The sequence below is a fragment of the Leptonychotes weddellii genome, chromosome 2, assembly GCF_054177405.1.
Source record: "Leptonychotes weddellii isolate Sample4059 chromosome 2, ASM5417740v2, whole genome shotgun sequence".
NCBI lineage: Eukaryota > Metazoa > Chordata > Mammalia > Carnivora > Phocidae > Leptonychotes > Leptonychotes weddellii.
The window spans coordinates 102050372-102073805 of NC_138370.1; the positions used below are offsets into that span (position 1 = coordinate 102050372).

The window sequence follows — 23434 nt, forward strand, 5'->3', positions numbered from 1 at the left end:
CCTGGACCGAGTCCCGCACCGGGCTCCCTGCTCGGCGAGGAGCCTGCTTCTCCCTCTAACCCTCCTCCCTCTCATGCTCTCTGTCTCTCATTCTCTCTCTCTCTCAAATAAATAAATAAAATCTTTAAAAAAAAAAAGAAAAATATTTCATTTCTTTGAGGCACACTGTGAAATGAAGAACCCAAACTGTTTACCTCCAGAGGACAAAGTCTTACTTAAAAAGGCCTCCTCTATTTCAAGATTATTCATATATGATTTCTAGCATTTCTAGCATTTTTATGGTTTCATTTTTGATATATTTGGAAATTATTTTGATGAAAGAAGGGAAGTAGGAGTTCAGATTGACTTCTTCCCAGTGATTAACCAGATGGAACATCTACTTATTGATTAAACATCTTTTCCTCATTGATTTGAAATTTACTATGTACTGAATTTCTATATATTTTGGGGTCTACTTCTGGACTCAATTATTTTAACCTATCTTTTTATCCTCACCAAGATAATTCTCTAGCCCATGAGCTCTGGAACTAGACAGACCTGGATATAGATTCAGAAGCAGCTTAGCCACTGCCTACATGAACTCCTGGGGCTCAATTTCCTTCTCTGTACATTGGGGATAATTCTGTATACCTGACTGGGTTATTTTCAAGATTGCATGACTTCATATGTTGTGCAAAAGTGGCCATCATTAGCTCCCAGCCCCTGTGCAGGTCGGACTCCGTGGAAGCCGGCTCTGGGATGGAGCCGGGGTGCCCTGGGACCCACGCCTGCAGCAGGGTAGGGGAGGAAGCCGTCCTGGGCAGAGGGAAGACCGGAGCTGTGACACAGACCCAAACAGCAGCTCAGCCAGTGAGGGGGCTCGGGGGCACAGACAGCTCTTCACCGTCGTCCCATGCCAGGGAGCCTTTGTACCCCACATCCATCGGTGTTACTTGGGACCATCAGGGACATGAGCGTGAGCTGATGGGGCAGCTCTCTGTGGCTGAGGCAATCCCCGAAGGAACTGACAGATAGAGAGGACTTTAGCCAAGTGTGCTCCTGGCGGCTGGGTCCACAAGGCCTTCGTTAGAGAGGGTTCTTGGTTGCATATCACAGTGTTCATCACAGCACCCATGTGCTGAGACTGCAGGACCTGATGCTTCGCAGGGGCCCTGAGAGCACCCTGAGGGGTGCGGAGGACCGCTGTCCAATGAGGTGGCGGGAGGTGAGGCGGTACTGAATGAAATGAGCCAAGCGATGATTCGACAAACCCAAAGCTTTCATCTCAGCTTAAAACACTGCTCTTCTGAATCTTTTTTTTTTTTTTTGGTTCATTTCTGGGTCAAAAACCGGGCTCTAAAGGGGAATGTGAATGTGATAACGGGCTGTGGAATGATCCCATGATTACAAGGAATCATCTTAGAAAAGTATTTCTGGAGATCAAACAAAATGAGATCATCAATTTGCTTTTCCTTTTATTATAAAAGTAAAATAAAAAATAGCATTTATAAATCCAACATCTTTTCCTTTAAAGTATTTGATCTAAAAAACATATTTACAATAGCAAAATGCAGAAAAGGGGGAAAAGACCATTTTCAGCACTGATTGTAACCATGTTTACATACTGATATTACATGTTCTTTTTTCAAATCACATAACCACATTAGAAAAAGCAGTCAAGCCTTTTTTTTTATTATACACCACGTCACTTTCATTTTAAAAATATCCCTTTTCATAATCCTTAATCTGAATGCACGATAGTGCTGTGGACGGCCAGAGAGAAGACCAGGTGGGGACTGGGCCGCCTTTTAATGCCAGTGGGAGCGCGAGGGGGGGGGGGGCGGGGCGCAGCAGCAGTGACAACAGGAAGCAGCTGGGAAAGCTCACTAAGCGAACTCGCCCACAGCGAGGCGGCGGGCTGGCCGGTGACCGCTTGGGACCATGTGTTCGTGGACCGGACTAGTAATATTCCCGTGAGAACCGAGAAAGGAAGCCGACTTCGAAGGGCCTTGAATGAAATTCCGAGAGATTCAGGCAGGCTGGTTTTCCTCTGAGCTCCTGCAGATGCACTTCGCCTTCCTTCTTTTGGACAGTGGTGGAATTTCAGAGCTTTGGTTTACACGGCGTGAGGGAAAGGGCCGGCAGGCTAGATTTTGCCCTCTATGGGTCCTTCCTGCCCGTACTCGTGGGGCACTTTGCTAAGAGTCAGCAAGGAGCTGCCGCTGGTCAGAGACTCTGTAAAGCTGAGTTTGCGGAAGGACGTCTCCACGCCGCTGTCGCAGATGCTGTCGTCTCGGGCCTCGTCTGGGGGAAGAAGCACAGACTCACTGGGGCACAGCTGGGGGAAAAGGCAGAGCCGTGGCTCTCGTACACCTTCTATTCCAGCGAGGCTGAGTCTGGCTCTAAGAGGCTCTCCAGCAGCAGCTCTGCCTGTCAGCTTCCACAGGCCCAGGCCCCAGGCCCCAGGCCCCAGCCCCCCCCCACCCCATCCCCCACCGTGCCACTGGCCTGTCACTATGTCGTTACTGTGCTCGTGGTCGGCCGAGGGAGGCAGAGCCCCGAGCAACAGAAAAACCAGGAAGACATCAAAATTAGGCAAATGTTTTCAAATCTCTTTCTTACCATCACGTTTATCAGAATCCTTTCTGATTTCTCCTAACTCATGGTGGGCCTTTTTTTTTTCTTAGAAATCAGGTGTATTTTTCCAACCACTGTATTACCTATTTTCCAGCTGGGGAAATTGCTGAACCCAGGCAAAATAAATGCGTGACTGAAGTAGGAACTAAAAATGAGGTATCTCTCTGGGCCTCACGTGCTAGTAAATGCTACACATTGCCTCAAAAACCTTCCGGTAGCAGAAAAAAAGATAAGGTGATTATGATGAAAAGGAGTCTGTGATGAACAATTAGGTCACATTCTCCTTGTTGACAAGTGTCTTCAGAGATCTGAACAATGTTGAATTATTTCCTATAGAAAGTGATCAAAGAAGCAAAGTCTGATATACACAAATCAAAATGCTATCTTCTTGTATATTCAGTTCCAATATTAAAATATAAAGACCTTAATGGCAGTGACACACTATTGTCTTGTTACTAATTTGGTTGATTTATTGATTGATTTGATTCAGTCACCCAATCTTTACTGGGTTTCTATTATGTGTAGGAGGAATTTTAAAAATAACTACAAGTCAGAGATCAAATCAAATGTTAAAGATATAAGTATTTTCCTATTTCTTTGTGTGGAAGGAGCGTCAGGTCACGAGATAGGAGATGAGGGTTGTTTTGCTAGTGGACACATTACTCCTTCCAAGTGTGCAACATCTGTCCTTACTCTCCTAGAAAGGCCCCTGACGAGGTGACACTTGGGCTGAAACTGAAGGGCAAGAAGGAGCCACGAGGTGAGGCTCTTTGCAGGGAAGGTTCGGGTCCTAAGATGGGATCAGACTTGTGAGCGGAGGTTTGGGGGACGGGGGGTACAGGGAAGTGGGGCGGGAGGAAAGGCATATGAAAGGGATTTGCGAGAGAGAATGGATAAAGGAACATTGCCTTTATTACTTACTGCTCCATCTTCAGAGCCTCAGACAGTGCTAGGCACACGGGAGGAATTCAATAAAGCTCTGGTGAGCGGACAGGTGAACTGGGAGGCACCCAACAGCTATAGGCATAGCACTCCTTTTTAAAAAGACTCTTACTCCTGTTGTGTCAAGAGTGGACTGAAGGCAGGGGGGCAGACCAGGAGCTGCTGCAGGAACTGAGGCAAGAAATGAAGTGTGGATGGACAAGAGAGGTGGTCCCAGAGGAAGGACTGGGGGCTGCGTGCGTTTTGACTGCGAGCAGCAAGTGTCCATGGGCGAGGCTCGGATTTTTGCCTTAACCTCCTGGAGGATGGCAGAGCTTCTGCCCGACAAGGCCAACTGTTGGTCTGTCAAGGACGAGGGAATTCGAGTTGCTGCTGTGTTCTCGGTGGGGACTGAGAGAGGGATGGTCCAGACAAAGCGCCGAGTGGTTGTTGAGAGAGTGTGAGAACACATTTGGTGAGAAACAAAGGGTTACTGGGCTGTTGGGAGTGCTGTTCTGTGGTGTGTTTCGGGTGGGTGACAGAGGCTCAGTGCTGGGGGCCTGGAGGAGGCGCAGGGAGAAGGTGAAGCCACTTCTGGGCTGAGGTGAGGAGCTGAGGGCGCTGTGGTGGGAACTGTGGTGTCATCCCCAGTCTGGGGCCACTCCTGGCTCTCTACGCCTTGCTCTGTGAGTTTCTTTCTCTTTTACATTTAAAAAGTGAGAGAAACACTATTAGCCTTAAGCAGCCACATCATGTTGTTTTTAGTATTTAGCACGAATCCAAGTGACTCCCGGGTCAATGTGACTGCTCCTGGGGAGAGTAGCCCACCTGACCGGCAGCGTCAGGAGAGGCGCAGAGGGGAGCACCTGTGAGCTGCAGGGGTGACAGGCACACGGGACAGGGGACGATGGTGGGGAGGACAGCCACAGCCCAAGACGCCGAGACACAGCCTGGGGAGCAGGAGGTTACCTCAGGGGCTGGTTCTGTTCTTCCCTTACCTACTGGCGACCTCGTGGAGGCAGGTGAGAGGGGCAGCGAGAGGGTCTGAGGCGCCACCTTCCCGGGGCCAGGGGCCGCAGTTCCCGGGGCGCAGAAGGCCGCCTGGATCACTTCAATGGCTTCGGTGTAGCCCATCTGTCTCAGGGCCTCCACCAGCTCTCTTACGGTACCCCCGGAGACCTGCGCGAGAGACAGGAAGCTGTGTGACCGAGGTGTTCCCGAGCCCGGAGCCAGCAGGCGGCCTGGGGCCACGACGCACGCCCCACTCCGCCCCTGCAAGTGCCTGGGCTGCGAGGGCTCACAGCGAAGCCGGCTGCCGAGCCGCGTGGCCTTTGCACGGCCTTCGCGTCGAGCTTCCTGTGTCAGCTCCGAGACCGCTCAGGAAATCAGACAAGCGGCTTCCAGTAAGCGTGGAAGGCAGCAAGGGGGAGAGGGGCTGAGGCAGTGAAATCCCACCTGCCGACAAGGTCATGCAGTATCCCTGTTTTAGGCGGAAGCTCTGAAAATCACTGAGAAACCAGAGCGAACGAGGGCATCTTCAGCAGACAATGATTGCACCTCACAGAAAGCTGACTCCGTGCCCTGACACGGGATCGAGGCACGCTCTTGGGGACGGGAAGATAACGCATGTGGATCACAGTCTATCAGGTTGGTTGGGGGGTGGGGGTCAGAGTTTGGCGACAACCCTGACCCTCTACCTAGGATTTCTGCAGGAAATCCCAAAGTATTTGAAAATAGGGAACACCTTAGGGTATCTGAAAACTGCCTTCTTCCGAAGGCGGGTTTCCACCCTGGCCTGGGTCACCCTCCCAGGACAGGGGTAATGACTGATTTTCCTCCTCAGAGTTAAGGGTCGGGGAGGGGGGGACCATGCCCAGGTCAGCGATGTTAACAGACGGGAGTCAAGTACAAATGTGAGGTGATGGGTTACCTCGTAGTTGTCCATAAGAGTTTTAGAAGGAGCAGGACTCAGCCGGAAGGCATTATTTAGTATCCCCAGACCTAGTTTCTGTGCCAGAGTTGCCCAGTTCTTGTCTGGATCAGGGATTTCTAGCAACTTGTAGAGCTGCAGCTTTGCATCCTCAGTCAGCTGTTTCATGTCTCCTGAAGGAATGAAGAAGAAGCACAGCTGTCCCAAGCGACCGGAGACATCGGCAGGGACTGAGCACGGCCATGCTGCTGCCCTCGGGCCCCCAGCTCCCAGTGGGAGCACTGAAGCTGCGTTACTTGGAGTCGGCAGCAGCCCTGCTGAGTAACAGCAGTATGCGTGCTTTAGCAGATTACAACTGGACGGTCTCCTTTGCATACGTCCAGGATCTTTCGATGCTGGAACAGGCCACCGAGCCTTTCACAGTATGGCCTGGATAATGTTGCTTCTCCCTCAGCCCTTTACATGACTGTGTGGAGGGAACACTGGTTAAGAGCTCACCTTGTGCAAGTAAATCATCAGATGTAAACTCTGGCTCATATGGTTTCCCATTTAATATATCAAACACCTGTTGGGGAGAAAACCGTGGAGAAACATTATACATTAAAGGGACCAGGACAGGAGTCAGTTTCTTTGTAATGAAGAACTCACTGTGTCCTCCTGAGGAGGGCCTAGTACCCCAAAGATGGAGGAATGGGAAGGAGTTAGTCCCATGACCCACAAAGTCATGACAATGCCCTTTGGGCAAAGAAAAGCCCTGGGGGCTCTGGGGCCAGGAGGCGGGGCTCTACAGGGGCTTCTGAGGTGGGTAGGAAGACCCAAGCCAACCTTGCAGAGAGCCGGTGCCACGGTCCCTCTGAAGGACAAAGACAGTCCAGGCCCCCAGAATTGGCCATGTGTTGGTTGGAGAGTCATCAGTAAGTGATGTGTCCCTGAGGGCCCGGATGAGGACTGAGCTGACGCAGAGCTTACGCTGAAGCCAGCCATGCCTCCTTACTGCCCCCTCCCCCCTAGGAAAAGCCTTCTGAGAACGAATTCTATAAACTTGCTCAAACTGAGGTATAGTAATGCTCACAAGGCTTGATGTTCTCTTTCCAGTGCCAGCTACATTTTAAACTGAAAAGTCTTAGGTTAAAAGGAAAAACACAGTTCCGTAGCTATGGAGACCTTTCTGTGTGCCCTACAGTCACTCTGTGCTTGCTGACTATGTGAGGACGACATGGGGTCACTGAAGTGGGTTATCTTTGTGTGTTCTGTGGTGAGGCTTCTGGGAAAGCGAGGTGCTCAGCTTAATTAAAGGGGAACCATGCGGTCTCTGCCAGGGTCACTCAGCTCAACACCACGGACCTCCAAGGGGCAAACAAGCAGTTTTTGGATGTGGAGCAGCACTTGGCCCTAAGAAAGTCGATTTTATTGTGTTGGAGATCCCTCTGCTACCCGTGTCCTCCCTCTGGCTCTTCTCCCTGGGCCATGAAGACCTACTCACTGCTCTTCACCTTCAGATCTCAGGTCACTGGAGTTTGGAGGAAGAGTTTAAGTCTATTTACTATGTTTATAGTTATTAAAATCCTCAGAAGAATCCCTGAGTTCTTTTTATGTAAAGAAATCACTTAGCAAAGTTCTAAGCAAATTGTAACATTTCTCCTAGCTTCCGAAATGGAGACGGGGACCATTCTGGTGTGAGCTCAGAACGGAAAACTCTTCTGTGAATTTTGTGTTTTCTCTTATGGAACCCTCTCTCACAACTTAACCGTGATCTGATGAGGCATACACTTTCATACTCATAACTCCGCTGACCTAGATCTTTCATGGATAGGCTTTTCAAGATAAGTATGTCTCTTGATAAGCAGACTTTCTTAAAAATAAAAGGCTTGTGCTTTGGGGAGTAAAAACCCAAGAAGACCATCTGTTCTTATATTCCTGAATCATTAGCTCCCTCCGGAGCTGCCATCAAACAGACTGGAGCCACACGCACCTGCCAGTTGGTGGCCATATCTAGAGGTGTGGTTCCAGGCACGACTCCTTCATCCTCTCCATCTTTTTCCCAAGAGTCATCCAGGTCATAGAGAGGCTCAAAGTTCTCCACCAGGGGATCTGCACCTGTTAAGTCAAGTTACACAGCATTAGGTAAACCACGATCCTGTCAACTCTGAAATGCCTGCAGAGGTCAGATTTCCAAAGGCAAAGCATAACAGCTACTCAAGGCAATTACCTGGATAATTTTTATTACATAAAACATGCTTCCACTGAAATATTCAGAAAACTTCTTTTAAATTCTAATTTATTTTGACTGTAAAGATGTCTTATGATACTCTATATAGCCAAGGACATTTTCAAAGACAAAAGACTTAGAAGTACCCTGACCCTCACATTTAACTCTCTAGGACAGGTTTCAACCGAATGATACACCTTTAAGCTGAGGAGTAATGGCAGCAATTTACAGGGGCTGAGCTGCACCCTTAGGATTCAGGACCTAATTTAATGTTCAAGTTCGTGCCCACCACTGCACATGTCTCAGGCTGTTCTCCCACTTGCTCAAAAGAGCAAACTTTGCTGTATAGGGACAACAGGCTCACTTTTATTCCTGGGTACAGCACTGCCAGGGTCTCGATCCTTAAACAGACAAACACTGCAAAAACCTTCTCCTACAATGTATAGTAATTGAAAATTTTAGGGCTGATCTTGGAAAAATGTAGTCTGTTTCTTAATGTGCACCAAAAGTAACTCAGAGATTAGAGCTAGTTACCTCTTAGAGGCTTAGAGACTATTTTTATGAGAGTGTTAAGTCTAATGTCTAACAAACAGTAGTCAGTTCGGTACACCCTTCTGGGAAGAACTTGTTCTTATCTTGCTGGGAGATCATTTGCTTTGTGTCAATTTCAATAACAGGAGAGGGCCTAATGAGAGTCAGAGAAGGATCTTCATGCTGTTTCTTATTTCAACCTTCCAGCCCGGGCCTGATCTAGAAGGCAGTGAGTGCCATCTGACCATGGAAACAGAATAGAAACAAGATGAACAATTTATGGGCTGGAGAATGCTAGAGGAGCTGAGCTATCTGTTCCTGAAGTGACCTTCTTCATGACTGGGAGCTCAGGACTAGGTTTTTCACCCAAGTGCCTTCATTTATATCATGGAGAAACTGTTACTCAGCACTCCTTTCATGGGATATTAAGAATTCAAGAGAAAGCATTTTTGAAAGGGTTATAGCTTCTTGTCTGAAGGCATTTCTTAATTATAACCAGTGACTCCCAAACTATTCATACATACTGCAATCAGAGTCTCTTGTCCAAGAGAAAGTTTGACTTGACTGAGACAAAGAAAAGAAAAGGCTATTGTTTATTTGGATATGATTTTATTCACTTAGAAGTATGTGGGGCTCCCAAAGAAAAAGTCTGTGCATCTTCCTGGACTCAGTTTTTAAAGAGATATTTAACTCGCTCTGTTTTCTTGAATTTATGAAGCATTTATTTTCTAAAAAAGTTTTAAAAACCTCTATAGGAAATCAGATAGCTCAAGGTTTGAGGGACTACTCCCATTAAGCATGTGTTGAGGTTCTAAGTATACAAGGCAAGAGAGATTCAAGGGTGAGCAGGGATAACTTTCTATACTTCACAGAACTAGAGAATTAAATGGAATAACATCTGCAGATCCTTGAGCAGAGCAGGGGAGAGAAACAGTAGAGAGAATAGTCTGGAAGCTCAGATGGACGAGGTGTGATTCATAGTTATGCCTTTACTAGGATCCCAGGACTGGGTCCCACAGGTCTCTTCAGTCTATTTTGTCTGCTGTGAGATGGGAAAAATAATAATGGTACTTACCTCTAAGGGTTGTTGCAGATTAAATGAGACAGTGCGTCTGACAGCTCTAGCACAGTGCCTGACACTTAGTAAGGTCAATAAACGCTAGCAAGTTCTAGTGCCTCACATACGGTAGCACTCAATACACTGCCCATTTGTTTTTTCCTATTATTTCTACTTCTAAGGGACCTCTCCTGCCAAAGGAAATTTTAAAATGTCTTCTACCAATCAACTTTTTTTCCTGGAGACTTCTGACATGATCCGAGGCTGGTACTGCTCAGATTTCTTTAAGGAATCAAATTCAACTTTAAGAAGATCTCCTGGCATGGGAGTCAACCTAAACCACCAATATCCAAAACAAACGGATGAATTAGAGGGTAAAGACTGACATGACCATCAGGATGGAGCCCAGGATTACGAGTCCCAGCAGCGCCATTCCAGGGGGCCGTGGAAGTGTGACTTTTATTTACTCCTGCATTTCAGCAGGAGCTCCGCGGCTTAAAGAAGGAGGCGGGGCTGTTCAACTCGGAGGAGTTGGGTTTGCATTCCCGATAGCACTTTCCAGCTGTGCCCGCCAGGCCGCCTTCCTTACCTGCTGCTTTGAGAAGAGCTGCCAGCCTGGTGGACCCTCTCCCGGCTGCTATGTGCAGGGCTGTAGTCCCATCATAGGTGGTACTGTCTACATGGGCATCACCCTAAAATCCAGCCCACACAGGAAAGAGTTAGTGGAAGGTTCTCTCCCCCTTTAGTCCCCACCTTCTCCTGTCAGCATGAGCCCTAGGTCCTAGAAAAGGTCTTATTACTAGCCCGGTTGCTATCTGGGGCGGGCTCTGCCACTTGAGAAATGCCCAGTTAGAGAGAAGGGGCCGATGGTGTCAGGACTGCCCAAAGCTGACTACCCCGAAGCCTCGAGTAGCTATGGAATAAAGAGAGGTGACCGCAGGGGGAAAGGCTGTTGCTGACATCATGCCTTGAAAAGACGGTCCTAACGCCCCCTTGGGAATTCAACGCAAAGGCAAACGCGCGCGTCGGTTACCTCCAGGAGCAGGCAGCCCGCCAGCGAGATGTTGTCGCGCTCCACGGCCAGGTGCAGCGCCGTGCGCCCGGACTTCCGCTCCTGCGCGTTGACGTCGGCGCCGGCGGCCGCCAGCAGCAGCAGGCACGGCATGCTGTTGCTCGTCACGGCTACGTGAATGGCGTTTAGACCTGCGGCCCAAGCACAGGGACGGTCATGCAGCTGGGAGGCTGCTCACAAGGCGGCAAAACTGGACCCCAGGGAGGGAATGCTGTCGACTCTCAGCACATCTAGTGTCTCTGCTCCAGAGAGCCTGGCAAGGCGCCGCAAGTCTGTTGTTCTGCATGGAAACCCACGGTCTCCTCGTATGTTCTCAGGAGACACTGAGGGCAAATAAACATTCTTTGGATAAACGATGCTTCTACACCTCAAGACCAGTGTTTGCTCAGACCTCTGCTTTTTCCACCTCCTAACAATTCCAAATCATCTTTAAAGAAATTAGGGGAAGCAAAAGAAATTCTCAGGAGAGATGACAACCTCCGGGTGACTAAGGGAAGCACTTTTGGGTGCAAATCAAAGAACACACATTTAGCAAGTAGCTACCAATTGTTTAGAAAGCAGAGAGAGAAGGTTATCCACAACGTCTGCTCGTCTCTTACCTTCCCCATTAGGGTGGTCCAGCAGTAGTGCTGCCTTCTTGTGCTTGAGTAAAATACTGAGAATTTTATCTTGTCCTTCTTTGGCAGCTAGGTGCAAAACAGAGTTACCCAAGCGGTCCAGAAGGCTCAGGTCGGCCCCGGCCCGCAGCAAGTCCTCCACCACAGCCTCCTGCTTGGTGATCACTGCCAGGTGCAAGGGTGTCTGGGAAGTGGAGAAGGGTCAGGAGATACACTGCTCAGCAGCAAACACTTGAACCCCCCTCTCCCTCCCCGGGCTTGAACCTACGGGTTTTGTGGCTGCCGCTGCAATAGATGGCGTCATGCCTCAGGGCCGGTTCCCATTGCCAGATTAACTCCTCTCTTTTGCAAGTAAGTTACTCCCTGTTCTATGTCCTGTGCTAATGAAGTGTGTATGCTGGACTGATATTGAGCCACGCGATAATTAAGATTATTTTTATATTTACAATTCTTAATCGCTTTCTTGTTTCTCATTACAGCCTGCTGACTGCTGATACGTTAATTCTTCTCTTAATAAATTTAGTTTCCTTGAATCTGTAGCAGGAATCTATCTTCAGCTGATAATTCTGTATATTAACAAATCAAAGCAAGGCTACAGTTTTACTGAAGAAGGTGAAATGAACTAACTACTCAATAGAAACTAATTCACAAAGGTGCTGTCATTCTATATTAACGTGGAAAGTGAGTTTGCTGAAGTAAAAATATTTTTCTGTGGGCTGGCTCTGTGATGAGAACAACCAATAGAACTCTGGGGCACCCCCATTTTATAGCAGGTGTCAAAGGATTCTAAATGTCATAACCAGGACGACAGAACCATCTCAGTAAGAGGGCTCAGATGAACAAGCGAGCTGAATCGCTAACACCTAATAGGTGCATACATAGTCCATTTGATTACTCTGCCCACAAAGTAGTGCCTCGGCGAATGCAAATGAGATGTTTTGCAAACTGAGTGTTTTCAAAATGAGCAAGACAGACACAATCGCGAAAGTATCTTTCAAAGAACTGAGGCCACTGACAGAATAGCGAGATATTTTTATACAAATCAGTCTATTTCACAGGAGTCTGTGAAATCCAGTCTGTCTAGTGACAATTTGCCTAAACTTTCTCTCTCGGTACGCGATTCCCGGCCACAGCAGCGACAACAGGGTAAAGCCACCGACGCCCAGCTGGTGCAGGACAACCTCAGCCCAGGAGGCGCTGCAAGATGCTCCCGCGGCTTCCGCTCCGTTACAGTGATAACTGCACACAGCAGAAGCCAGACAGGCTTTTGGGCCAAATTTCCATTCTCTCTTATTTTTTTTCATCTTTTATACTCCAGCTTGAAATAGAATGATGTCCTCAAAAACTTTAGATACTGTAGCCAAGAGCCTTCTTCTTAAGAAATAAATATGTTAAAAAAAAAGTGCATTTATTAATATGACATGCTATTTGGGGAGATGAAAAAAATCTGAGAGAGAATGAGATTGTAAAAAAGATCTGAAATTATAAAATATTATACCACTCAGAAATTTGTAATTATCTCTAGTTTTAAAATGATTTTTTTTCACGTTATACAAATTCTGTTACTATGAGTACGAGAAGCTTTTTTTTTTTAAAAAAAAAACCATAGTCCCACTGAAGGTTTTCTATGAAATTTCAGGCTTTAGATCTTTAACCCCAGGATTATATAACACAGTGTGGACTGTGAGAGTATAGTAAAATATCTATATTTATTTCAAGTGTGTATGTTTACATAGCCACTATCTGGAAAAATACTTACAAATGCAACAGTTATATTTGGGAGTGGGGTTAGGGGACTTGTATACTGCCAGGGAGGGCAACTTTTGATTTTCCAGTGTATTTCCTTATGTACGATTTAAAGAACTATGAACATATATTATATTTTTAAAAATTAAAAACACAGAAGAAAAAAATCCATATGGACAAAACCCTTCATTAATGTTACATAGGAAGGTATGCAGATAAAACAATCCGTATCAAACACACTGGAGGGGTGATCTATGGTGGGGAGTGAAGAAGAGGAGAGGGCTTGAAGGCAAAAGATTTCAGAAATTTTCAGAAGAATCCTAACTCTATGCACTGGGATTATTTTGAGTGTATCTTTAGAGAGTGGGTGGGGAGAGAGATTTGATCATGACAGATGGTCACAGAAATGTACTAAGATTAGTGAATGGTATTTTGGGAGATTGTCTAAGACAATTGCCAAATAATCCAAATTACTTAGAGAACTGTATAATTTTTCCATTGAAAATAGTTACCAGAGAAACTTTACAAAGATAAACGAGTCCAAATTTCAGCCTTTTCTAGGTCTCAAATCGAAGTTGCCACTGGGTGTATGTTTGAGACCTAGAAGGCATTACCAGGGGATCCCAGAATCCTTGTCCATGAATGAGAGCGGTGCTAAGTTGGGGGAAAATGGACCTGTGTTCTCCCGAGAGTCTCCAGTTCGGAAGGCAAGAAGTGTCAAAGGTGGTGGTTTCAAGATTTTTGTGTCTAGCACATCAGAGAGAGTCTCAATATATGTAACCAAATGATACAGTAAGGAGGTCAGCACATAATAAATCACGACTACTAATCCTGTTGTGTGGTGTCCTTTGCAGGGCCTATTTATAAACAGAAAAACAAGTAATTCCTTGAATCTGACCTACAGCCAGCGAAGCGAAGCAGTCTTTGAAAGGAGGACCGAGAAGCGACACAGTGCCGTTCGTTCCCAGTTTTATTTGTACGCTCGTGCTGGTTGAGAGGAACAATCAGTCCTAAAGCCTGAAAGAATCAAGCTTCCAGGGCCAGATGACTCTCCAAATACCAACAACCCCCAAGATGGTATGAAAATTTGAAGACATTCTTTAAATGTCTACCTAAAATTAGACTTCACCCTCATTTATATTATGAGTCAGTGAAGAATCCCCAACTTCGTTCTTCCGTTGACATTAAGCATTACCACCAGGGAAGGAGCTGAAAGCCTTACATCAAATGGGAAGCTTATTTCCCTTATCAGGAAACACCTATTCACACATAACAATCTAGTGAGAGCTACATGTCAACACTGTAGTTCTTTTGCTTCGAGGAGATAAAAATGATTCACATCACCTGCTTTAACAACTCAGAACTGGAACAGGTACCTTTACTGTGCAATTAATTGTACATGATTGTGGGCCATATTTTTAGAGTGACAGGTATGCTCGGACCAGGCATCTGAGCACACTGTCCAGGCCAACGAGGGTTGGGAAGTCACTTTGGGTGGAGCGAAGGGAAGGAGAAAATGAGAAAGCTGACAAGGGGCAAGACCAGGAGACTGGCACCAAAGCCATGTGGGGGGGGGGGGGCAAAGGCGGCTGGGAGGGGAGAGCACCCCTTTGGCCAGAGTGGCTGGGTCAGGTCTCAGGCTCCCAACACCAGGCTCCAGGCTTTGGTTCTGCCAAGTGCAGCTCCAATTTCCTTTCCCCACCTGAGGTCTGCACGTGCCCATCAGGCAGCCTCACCGGGTCCCAGCTACCTTCTCTCGGCAACGTCTGAGGACCTCTGTACCAGGGTTCCTCAAGTTGATTTTGAACCCACAGAATTCCTGTTCAAACTTGATCTGAGCAAAACTCTGGTGTTTCCTGTTTTCCTTGATTTGAGCTTTCTGTTTTTGAAAGATGCTTTCTCTTCAACCAACCTTTTTTTACTTTTCTGTGTTCTGATTTCAGCACCCTTTATTTGATATACACTTAATCTAGATGTTGTCAAAATGTGTTTCAGCAGACTTCAAAATTCTTACACATTATTGGCTTTCCAAACTTAATTTTTTCAATTGTATTTTTCTTGACAGAAGTGACATATTTACTCTAGGTTCTCCTGTACTGTATATTTGAAAGTTGCTATGAGAATAGATCTAAAAGTTCTTACCACACACAAAAAAAAGTGTAACTATAGGCAGTGATGGATGACAAGTAAATAAACCTATTTTGGTGATCATTTTGTGATATATACAAATATCGAATTACTGGGCACCTTAAACTAATACAATGTTATATGTCAATTATATTTCAATTTAAACAAGAAAAAAAAGATGCTCAACATCACTCATCTCAGGGAAATGCAAATCAAAACCACAGTGAGATATCACCTCACAACTGTCAGAATGGCTAAAATCAAAACCACAAGAAACAAGTGTTGGCGAGGATGTGGAGAAAAAGGAATCCTCTTGCACTACTGGTGGGAATGCAAGCTGGTGCAGCCACTGTGGAAAACACTGTGCAGGTTCCTCAAAAAATTAAAAATAGAGCTACCCTACAACCCAGTAATCCCACTATTGGGTATCTACCCCCAAAATACAAAAACACTAATTCAAAGGGATCCATGTACCCCTACGTTTATAGCAGCATTACCTACAATAGTCAAACCATGGAAGCAGCCTAAGTGTCCATCGACAGATGAATGGACAAAGAAGTGATACACACACACACACACACACACACACAGTGGAGTAATATTCAGCCATAAAAAAGAATGAAATCTTGCCATTTACAACAACATGGATGGAGCTAGAGAGTATAATGCTAAGTGAAATAAGTCAGAGAAAGACAAATATCACACGATTTCACTCTTACGTGGAATTTAAGAAACAAAACAAACAAGCAAAGGGGAAAAAAAAAAGGGACAAACCAAGAAACAGACCCTTAACTACAGAGAACAAACTGATGGCTACCAGGGGGGAGGAGGGTGGTGGATGGGTGAAATAGGGGATGGGGATTAAAAAGTACACTTATTATAATGAAAAGAATAAAATAAATTTGAAAAAGAAAAAAAAAAAAAAGAAAATGGATCGACTCTTCGACAGATTTCTAAAATTTGAACTTGCCTTCCCCCAGCAGGATGCTGAATTTCATTGTGGAGTGATTTCTATTATATTCACAGATTAAAGGATCCTGAATCATAAATAATATTCCCAAGTTACGGGCTTTTAGGATTTAACCTACAAAACAAAGCACTGTATTTGTGCTACTGTTAACATTATTAGAAATAACACGTACACACATGCACACACACACACACGCAAGCATGTACAAACTGGATTTTTCTTCAGTTGGCATTTCTGCTTACCTGGTAGAGATCATTTCTCATATTGATAATGTCATCAGAAATCAAACCAGATGTGACTTCTAGTAGATCCCTCACAAGCTGAGCATGAAGATGGATGATTGCTAAGTGTAAGACACTGGAACAAAAACAGAGTGGCACTAATCAACTAAAATGTTAGTGGAAAAAAAAAAAAGAGAGAGATTCCCAAGAAAGGATCAGACTTGCAGACTGAACCTGGTTCTCATACTTCCTTTTATTCGGCCCCCAAATGTCTTGAATCTTAAATGTCTTGAATCTGAGGTGGGAATGTTCTACCGCCTACGCAGGCCCACTCTTTTACCAGGCCTGCCTGGCCTCTGGGGACATTTTGGTCTGACCTCGTGAGGCATAAAAGCACCCGGGCCTCAAGGGAAAGAGACATAAGTTCAAATCCCCACTCTGCCTCCGTGTGATAGTTCAGGGCATTTTCTCTTCTAGCTTTTTCCTGGCTTCCGTTGACATATAGATGATGTATGTAAAATGCCCGGCACTAGCAACTGTTCAGGAAAATGTAGTTACCTCACCTAACCTTCCAGCCTCCTCCAAAATACAGTGTGGTGGCTTCTGAAAGATCTTCCTAGATCCCAAGAGGGGCGAATGGGGTCAGGCATTTAACTACTGGGAGAGGACTCTTGAGGTAAACTTCTGAAGGAACATGTGATTTTATTTCTCCTTTGCAAATATTCCCTCTGCCTGGAATGGTTTTGCTCCTTTTCTCTGCCTGGACAGTGCCTACTCCATCCTTCATATTCCAGTTCAAACCTTACCTCCTCTTCGAACTTCCTAGGAAGAGCACATGGTCTCCCCTCAAGTTTACTGCTTGGTTATGCAACTGTGGTTTTCTATCTGTCTTTCCCCCTTTCTGGCCTGTGATCTCAGGGCTGGTCCTCCCTGGGTCAGCCTTACAGCCCTGGCACACAATTCAGGCGCTAAAATAAGGGTGACAGAATGAGCCTCAGGGCTTATGCTAATAAGGCTGAAAATACTGGCAGGTGCCAAGCATCAGTCCTAGGGACACAAATTTTTTTTTAAAGATTTTATTTGTCAGAGAGACAGAGAGTGAGCGAGCTCGCACAAGCAGGAGGGAGGGGCAGAGGAAGAAGCAGGCTCCCCGCTGAGCAAGGAGCCCGATATGGGACTCGATCCCAGGACCCTGGGATCATGACCTGAGCCGAACGCAGACGCTTAACCGACTGAGCCACCCAGGCGTCCCGACACAATTTTTTAATTGTTAAAAAAACTTACTACTAAAAATAATTTGAAAGGACTCAAAAAAGTGGCTACTTTGGGCTTAGAGCTTCTATTTACCAGGCCATGCTATGTAGTTGACATATATGACCTGATTTATTGTAACAAGAAGCCCAGTGAGGTAGGTAATATTATCCTCATTTTTCAGATGATGAAACTGGGACTGGCAGGTATAACAGAACTCAACCCACGTCACTTAACTAGTGAGTGGCGAAGCTGGGAGCCCAGCCCAGGTCCAGTCCATCTGGCTCCAAGGCCACCTCTTAATCCCTTAAGCCATCCCGCTGAAGGAAGACATGGGTACTGCTCTGTAGAGCTGCAGATGAACCCCTAAGATAAGGAATATGCCGAAGTATGGACAGATCGCGATGCAGAGCATACTGAGTATCGCATCGTGGCAGGACATCTGGGATTTGAGGCACAGGCTAGATTTTGTCCAGTTGAAACATCTGAGGTGTCATGTTTTCCAGGCCTCTTTCTTAGCAAAAGTAAGTGCATCTTACTAGGGATTAACGTTGGCACAAGAGGGCCTAAAAAAACAAACTTATGGCTTCATTACTTGAGAGAGCAAACGAATGATGTCGAGGTTTCACTACTGTCTCTTGAAATGTGAGGCTGGAAGAAGCCGTCTAAAAAGGGCCTGAAGTCTGACGCAGACATGATGCACATATACCAAGAAAAAGGTCATATTTCAAAACTGCCTAAAAATTTCCATGCGCAGCTCAGCATTTCATCCCAGAAGTACCTTCTCCCTCCCCCATAAATCCTCACACCCTCATGGGAATGTCCCCAACACCAGAAGTTCTTTTCTTTTCTTTATTGTATTTTCTGTGATGACTAATGGCTCCAGGACTCAGATTATTAGCTGAGTGTGACAAGTTCAATGAAAACAGCCCTGATATGTGAGGACCAGCAGCTTTCCCTTGGCCACATTCTCGTGAGGGTTCCTCTTGGGTCTCCCCTCTCCGCCTCCAGCTGCGGCAAACCCCGAGAGCCTGCTGGTAGGAGTATGTCTGGGGTCCCAGGAGGGGACTCGAAGGATTCATGTTCCGCTTGGGCAGGGAAGACCACCTCCTGGGCCGCTCCGTATGTGTCCTTACACGTGCCCGCACCTGCCCCTCCACGCACCCACTGAATGCATGCGCCTTGTATCTTCTCCACAACCCTCCCTCCATAGGCCGCAGGCTCCCGCTAGCTTCCACGTGCTCATCTTTCTTAGGCTCCTCAATGCCGCAGGCCCGTAAAAATGTCACCTGAAACGCTGCTGTTCTGTCTTGGGTAACTGGCTGCTTTCTCTTGTGGTTCTATGCTGCTGAGCGCTAAGTGGATTCTTTAAGCCCGTGAAAACATTCTGCTGTTCACAGCATTACACAAAGCAGGCTGTACGAGCTCCTCTCATACTGTAGCACAAGGTCAGTGGTTATACCACATCCTTGGTTACGCTGCAAGGAATGAGAACAAAGGTCTCTGTTTGAAACCCTGAGGTTGGCACTTTCCTAAAGCGTTTGGATCAGCGTTTAAACCGAGGCTTAAAACGCAGCACTCAAGAGCTCCTCTACAGAAAAGGGTTTCTCGGGGTTGACGCTATTTTTGGAAAGTTTTAGGTAAGGCACTTGACTTGAATCTGAGGGCTGTTGTCTCTTGTTGTTCTTACAGGCTTCTGAGATCATTTTAGGAGCCTCAGTGAAAGGCCCAAGAGAACGGTTTTAGAAAGAAGCCAGCTGCTTTGCCAATATCAGCTCAGTGAGAGCAGAGATGGACGCCCGGTGCTTGGAATGCTCGCCTCCCCCACGGCGTGAGGGAGAGCAGACACAGGGGCCTGACCCAGTCGCAGACTGGTAACCAGGAACGGAGGCAGGAGCAAAGGAACCAGTGACTGGGAAAGAATGACAGTCGGCTCTTAATTGTTCTGTTGTTGTCGTTGTGCTGTCTTCTCTGGGCTTTGTCTTGAGTACACTACCATCATAAATACGCAGTTGGGATAACAAGTGCTTGAGGGATCTGGTTGGACCAAATTTTATTATTATACCATTTCAGTAAATAAAGCAAATGTTATTAATCCCGTAAATAAATAGGTTTATTAAATGTTATTCCACACGTTATCCCAATAAATAAAGCAAGGTTTTTGAAAAAGTACCACCATTCCCCACACACATCTTCGTTTTCTTGCCCAGAACGATGTACTCTTAGAGGAGGACTCGAGCTACGCTAGGGCCCAACAGGTGAGAGCCACCGGTCAGGGGAAGCAAAGTAGGGATTCGACCTTACTGACACATTACTGCCCACGATCGTCTTCCAGTGACAGGACCCAATACCTTTAAATGATTCTTTTTATCTCCAGCCAGTGAGCATACAGTGATTTTCTCTGTTCCTGGCCCTAAAACAACTCTTGTTTGCACAAGTCCTGACTTACCTGTCCCCATTCTCATCCTGCACTGCAGTGAGGTGGCGCTGGACAGCCAGCAGCATCTTCACATCTCCTGTCACCGCGTAGTCAAAAAGGGCGTTGGCATGCCGCTTGGCCAGCTGCATAGCCTTCTCTAGAAAGAGGTTGTCTGCAAGGCAATGACCACAATCACAGGTGAGTCTCCTACACTTGTTCTACAGGTACGGCATGCTCGAGGTCAAAACCATCAGCATCAGGGTTCTGATACCTCGACACACATCGTTTGAGTTGCAAATGCTCCTTTCAGGACTTCTGCACCGTGTTCACTAGAAAAAGCACAATTGGACATTGGCTTACTGACAAATACAGAGGCTGATCTGAAAAATCGGTCTGTGGTTTGTCGGGGGAAACAAATTTAGAAATGTCTGTTATCTTAGGGGGAACACTCAATCTCTAAATAATGTTGATTCGATTTACTATTTGTAAATAATCCATCTCCTGATGAAATAATCCTTCACTGGAGTCTTAAACAACTCTCCAGTCAGACAAAGTATCAAAAAACACAGACAGACTTCCCATAGGTCTTCGGTGTGCTTGTGAAGTTTGCTTCTGGAAGGTCAGGGGAAGGCAAATTGAGACCTGCAGGCCAAAACCATGGGTGGCCTGTTTTTATATGATCCCCCCACCTAACTAACCATGCTTTGTACATTTTTAAAGTGGTGTTTTAAAAAAAAAAATGTGATAGAGACCATAAGTGGCCAACAAGTAGAAATATTTGCCATCTTTCCCTTCCGTTTTCTCTAATGAGTGCTGGTTAAAATAGGCACAGAAGTGCTCGGTCGCTCTTAATCCTAACTGTTCAAAGAGGGCATCAGGGCAAAAGGAAAGGGCCTTATTTTCAGGCAAAGTTCTACTTCGGGATGACAGTCAAGCTACAGTCTAGAGAGAGGAGACTATTAAAGTTATGGAAACTTTTCCCTATTATCTGTGATAGAAATGAATTAGATGATCTTTCAGGATACCCTAAAACTGCATAATTATGATTGGAGAATGCATATGTAAACTTCAGTACTTTATATTCGAGAACAACATGGGGAAAATGGAAATCTCAGTGTGAATAAAATGTTCAGACACATGTTTTTCAAAAAGCACACGGGACTCTGAAGAGCAAGCACACTGAACTACGTATTGATGCATCATTTTTAGATTAACAGAAAATAAACCTGTCTTCTGGCAATAGTCTCCACTCCTCCAACCACAACCCATCTCCTCAGCAGTCAGTACAATGTAATCATGTGTATGCTCACTTACCCTGAAACCCAGAGTTCTCTTCCTTTACTCCCACTGTATACGTCAGAGTAACCTCATCATCCCCAGTGCTGGACTCCTTATCTTGTTCTGCAGGTTCAGTTACTTTCCCAGGGAGGCTGGCTGCCTCTCTGTCCACACTCTTTCCACAACCTTCAGAATCATTTTTAGATGGGGTGTCTATTGTTCCTAAGATAAAAGCAAAAATATCAGCTTTTCCTCAGTAAAGTCTATTAAGTTATAATTTACTATTTCAATTATCAGATAAAGATGGGAGGCTAGTTTATTGCAAAGGGAAAAGAAAACCAGTAATTTAAAATTCCTTTTAAAACAGTCAAATCATTAAGTAACCTGTTTTGGGGCTATTTTAAATGCTCACTTCTAAAAGACACATTTTTACTGAGGCATAATTGACATTATAACATTACATTAGTTTCAGGTGTACAGTATAATGATTCAATATTTGTACATATTGTCAAATGATCACCACAATAATTAACATCAGTCAGCACATATAGTCATAAATTTTTCTTGTGATGAGAACTTTTAAGATCTTAAAAAATTTTTATTTATACTTCTAAAAACTGACATTTCATTCTGTTTATTTGTAAAGGAGAAAAAAGAAATACAGCTCTTCTGTGAATTGCAGGGAAGTGGATTTTTTTTTTTTTTTAAAGTGGGCTCCATGCCCAGCATGGGCTTGAACTCACGACCCTGAGATCAAGACCTGAGCTGAAATCAAGAGTTCGATGCTTAACTGACTGAGCCACCCCCAGGCACCCCCGGGAAGTGGAATTTTTAAAGTTTAGATACAAACAGAGGAATTATTTTTTTCCCAATGCTATTAACCAAGCAAGTTGTTAAGATATGATATCAAGGCACATTCTTTAGTGTGGGAGCCACTTGGGGCGCCATTTCTGTGCTCTTTCTGGTCCGACCATGCTATCTGACATGTGCTCTGAGAACACCTAGGTTTTATGAGGAGAACTGGCTCAAATCCTGGTTCTGCCGTTAACAGGTATGTGCCTTCCGGGGGGGTGAATGAACATGTCGGAACCTCAGTGTCCTCTGTCTGTAAAATGGAGACACTACTATTTTCCTTACAGAGCAATCGTGAAGATTACAGTTAAAATATGCAGCGGCCCCTGACATAAAACAGGCATTCCATACATGGGAAGGCTTCACTGTATTATTTCTTCAATGGGTACACTAGAAAGGACGTGCAATATAAATTATGAACCCGTGGTGTGACGACTGCAAATTAGGGGATGCATTTGATGTGGAAAGGCCATTCCTATAAAACTCAAAATATGTGCAAAAGTATAGTATGTGAGAAGAAAAAAAAAAGGGAAAGAATAGGTAAGTTTGGTGACTTTTTTATGTTTGAAGAGTCAAGTCTTTCTATATGTCCCTTCTTAATGTTCTTTTCCTCCCCCTGGTCATGCCACTTACAAAATCAATATATAAGTACTGTGAATAGAATTTATACTCACCACAGGGAATAATATTTTTTTTTTGGAGAAGTACCTTCTTAGTTTATTGGCATTTATCAATTTTTTTTTCAAGATGACAATGTTGTGATAGGTAATGATAAAAACTTCTTGGCAATTTTTCTATTCTTTTCTCACTATTAAAAAAACTACCTTACTTACCGTGTTTCATCCCGGCATTAGATTTAGTGGTTCCAGGATGGAAGGTAATTCCACCGTATGTAGGAAATCCATAGTGAGGGAAGCCGTACCCTGAAATGGCAAGCAAAACAACTGAAACCTCATGATGCTTTGCTTTTTCGGTGTTTTGTTGTTGTTGTTGATGTTGTTTTTTTAACAAAGACTCAGCCAAGCTTGGTGTCCTTCCCTAAGGTGAGTACAGGCTCTGGTGTGGGAGGGTAGTGTGCCCGACATGGTGCTTCCGTTGGGAGTTAGCAAGACACACTGTGGGGGATCATGGGATGATCAGAATTCTACTCTGATCAAGTTTACATTTTGGCAACTCCGGCAATGCCCAGGCTTGGGGCAGCAGGGAGGAGTGCATGCTGGAGAAAGGCTCCCACTCCTATGTGGAGAGGAGAAGCCAATGGTGAGTGGTCACCATCCAAACTCAGACTTGCGGACACAGAGGACCTTGAAATAACCTCTGGCGGGAAAAAATGAACCAAACAAAATACAGAAAAAATACTGACTCCTCAAAGGAAACATGACCACACTGTTCATTCTCAGGCATTTTTTGGTGGAAGCATAAACTCGTACGTAAAACTCCTTGGGGGCCATCAAAAAAACCGAAATCTTGCCATTTGCAATGACGGGGATAGAACTAAAGGGTATTATGCTGAGTGAAATAAGTCAATCAGAGAAAGACATGTATCATATGATCTCACTGAGGAATTCTTAATCTCAGGAAACAAACTGAGGGTTGCTGGAGTGGGGGATGGGGTGG

The 23434-nt window shown here is 45.4% G+C and overlaps 1 protein-coding gene across 4 annotated transcripts in view; it reads right to left on the reverse strand.

Annotated features, from left to right (window-relative positions):
- Positions 1 to 1429: 1429 nt before the first annotated feature.
- NFKB1 (nuclear factor kappa B subunit 1) overlaps positions 1430 to 23434 on the reverse strand; it is a 105803-nt gene continuing 83798 nt past the window's right edge. For 3 of the 4 annotated variants that reach the window (XM_081812049.1, XM_081812048.1, XM_081812047.1), the window contains exons 13-24: positions 22651 to 22740; positions 21002 to 21187; positions 19718 to 19859; positions 16039 to 16153; positions 10936 to 11137; positions 10298 to 10467; positions 9854 to 9956; positions 7440 to 7564; positions 5966 to 6032; positions 5468 to 5640; positions 4536 to 4716; positions 1430 to 2283 (exon numbers count right to left, since the gene is read on the reverse strand). In XM_081812049.1, the coding sequence (XP_081668175.1) occupies positions 2126 to 2283; positions 4536 to 4716; positions 5468 to 5640; positions 5966 to 6032; positions 7440 to 7564; positions 9854 to 9956; positions 10298 to 10467; positions 10936 to 11137; positions 16039 to 16153; positions 19718 to 19859; positions 21002 to 21187; positions 22651 to 22740 (1712 nt within the window). In that variant the 3' untranslated portion in view covers positions 1430 to 2125. The remainder of the gene's footprint in view (positions 2284 to 4535; positions 4717 to 5467; positions 5641 to 5965; positions 6033 to 7439; positions 7565 to 9853; positions 9957 to 10297; positions 10468 to 10935; positions 11138 to 16038; positions 16154 to 19717; positions 19860 to 21001; positions 21188 to 22650; positions 22741 to 23434) is intronic. The other variant, XM_081812050.1, reaches the window with a different exon arrangement.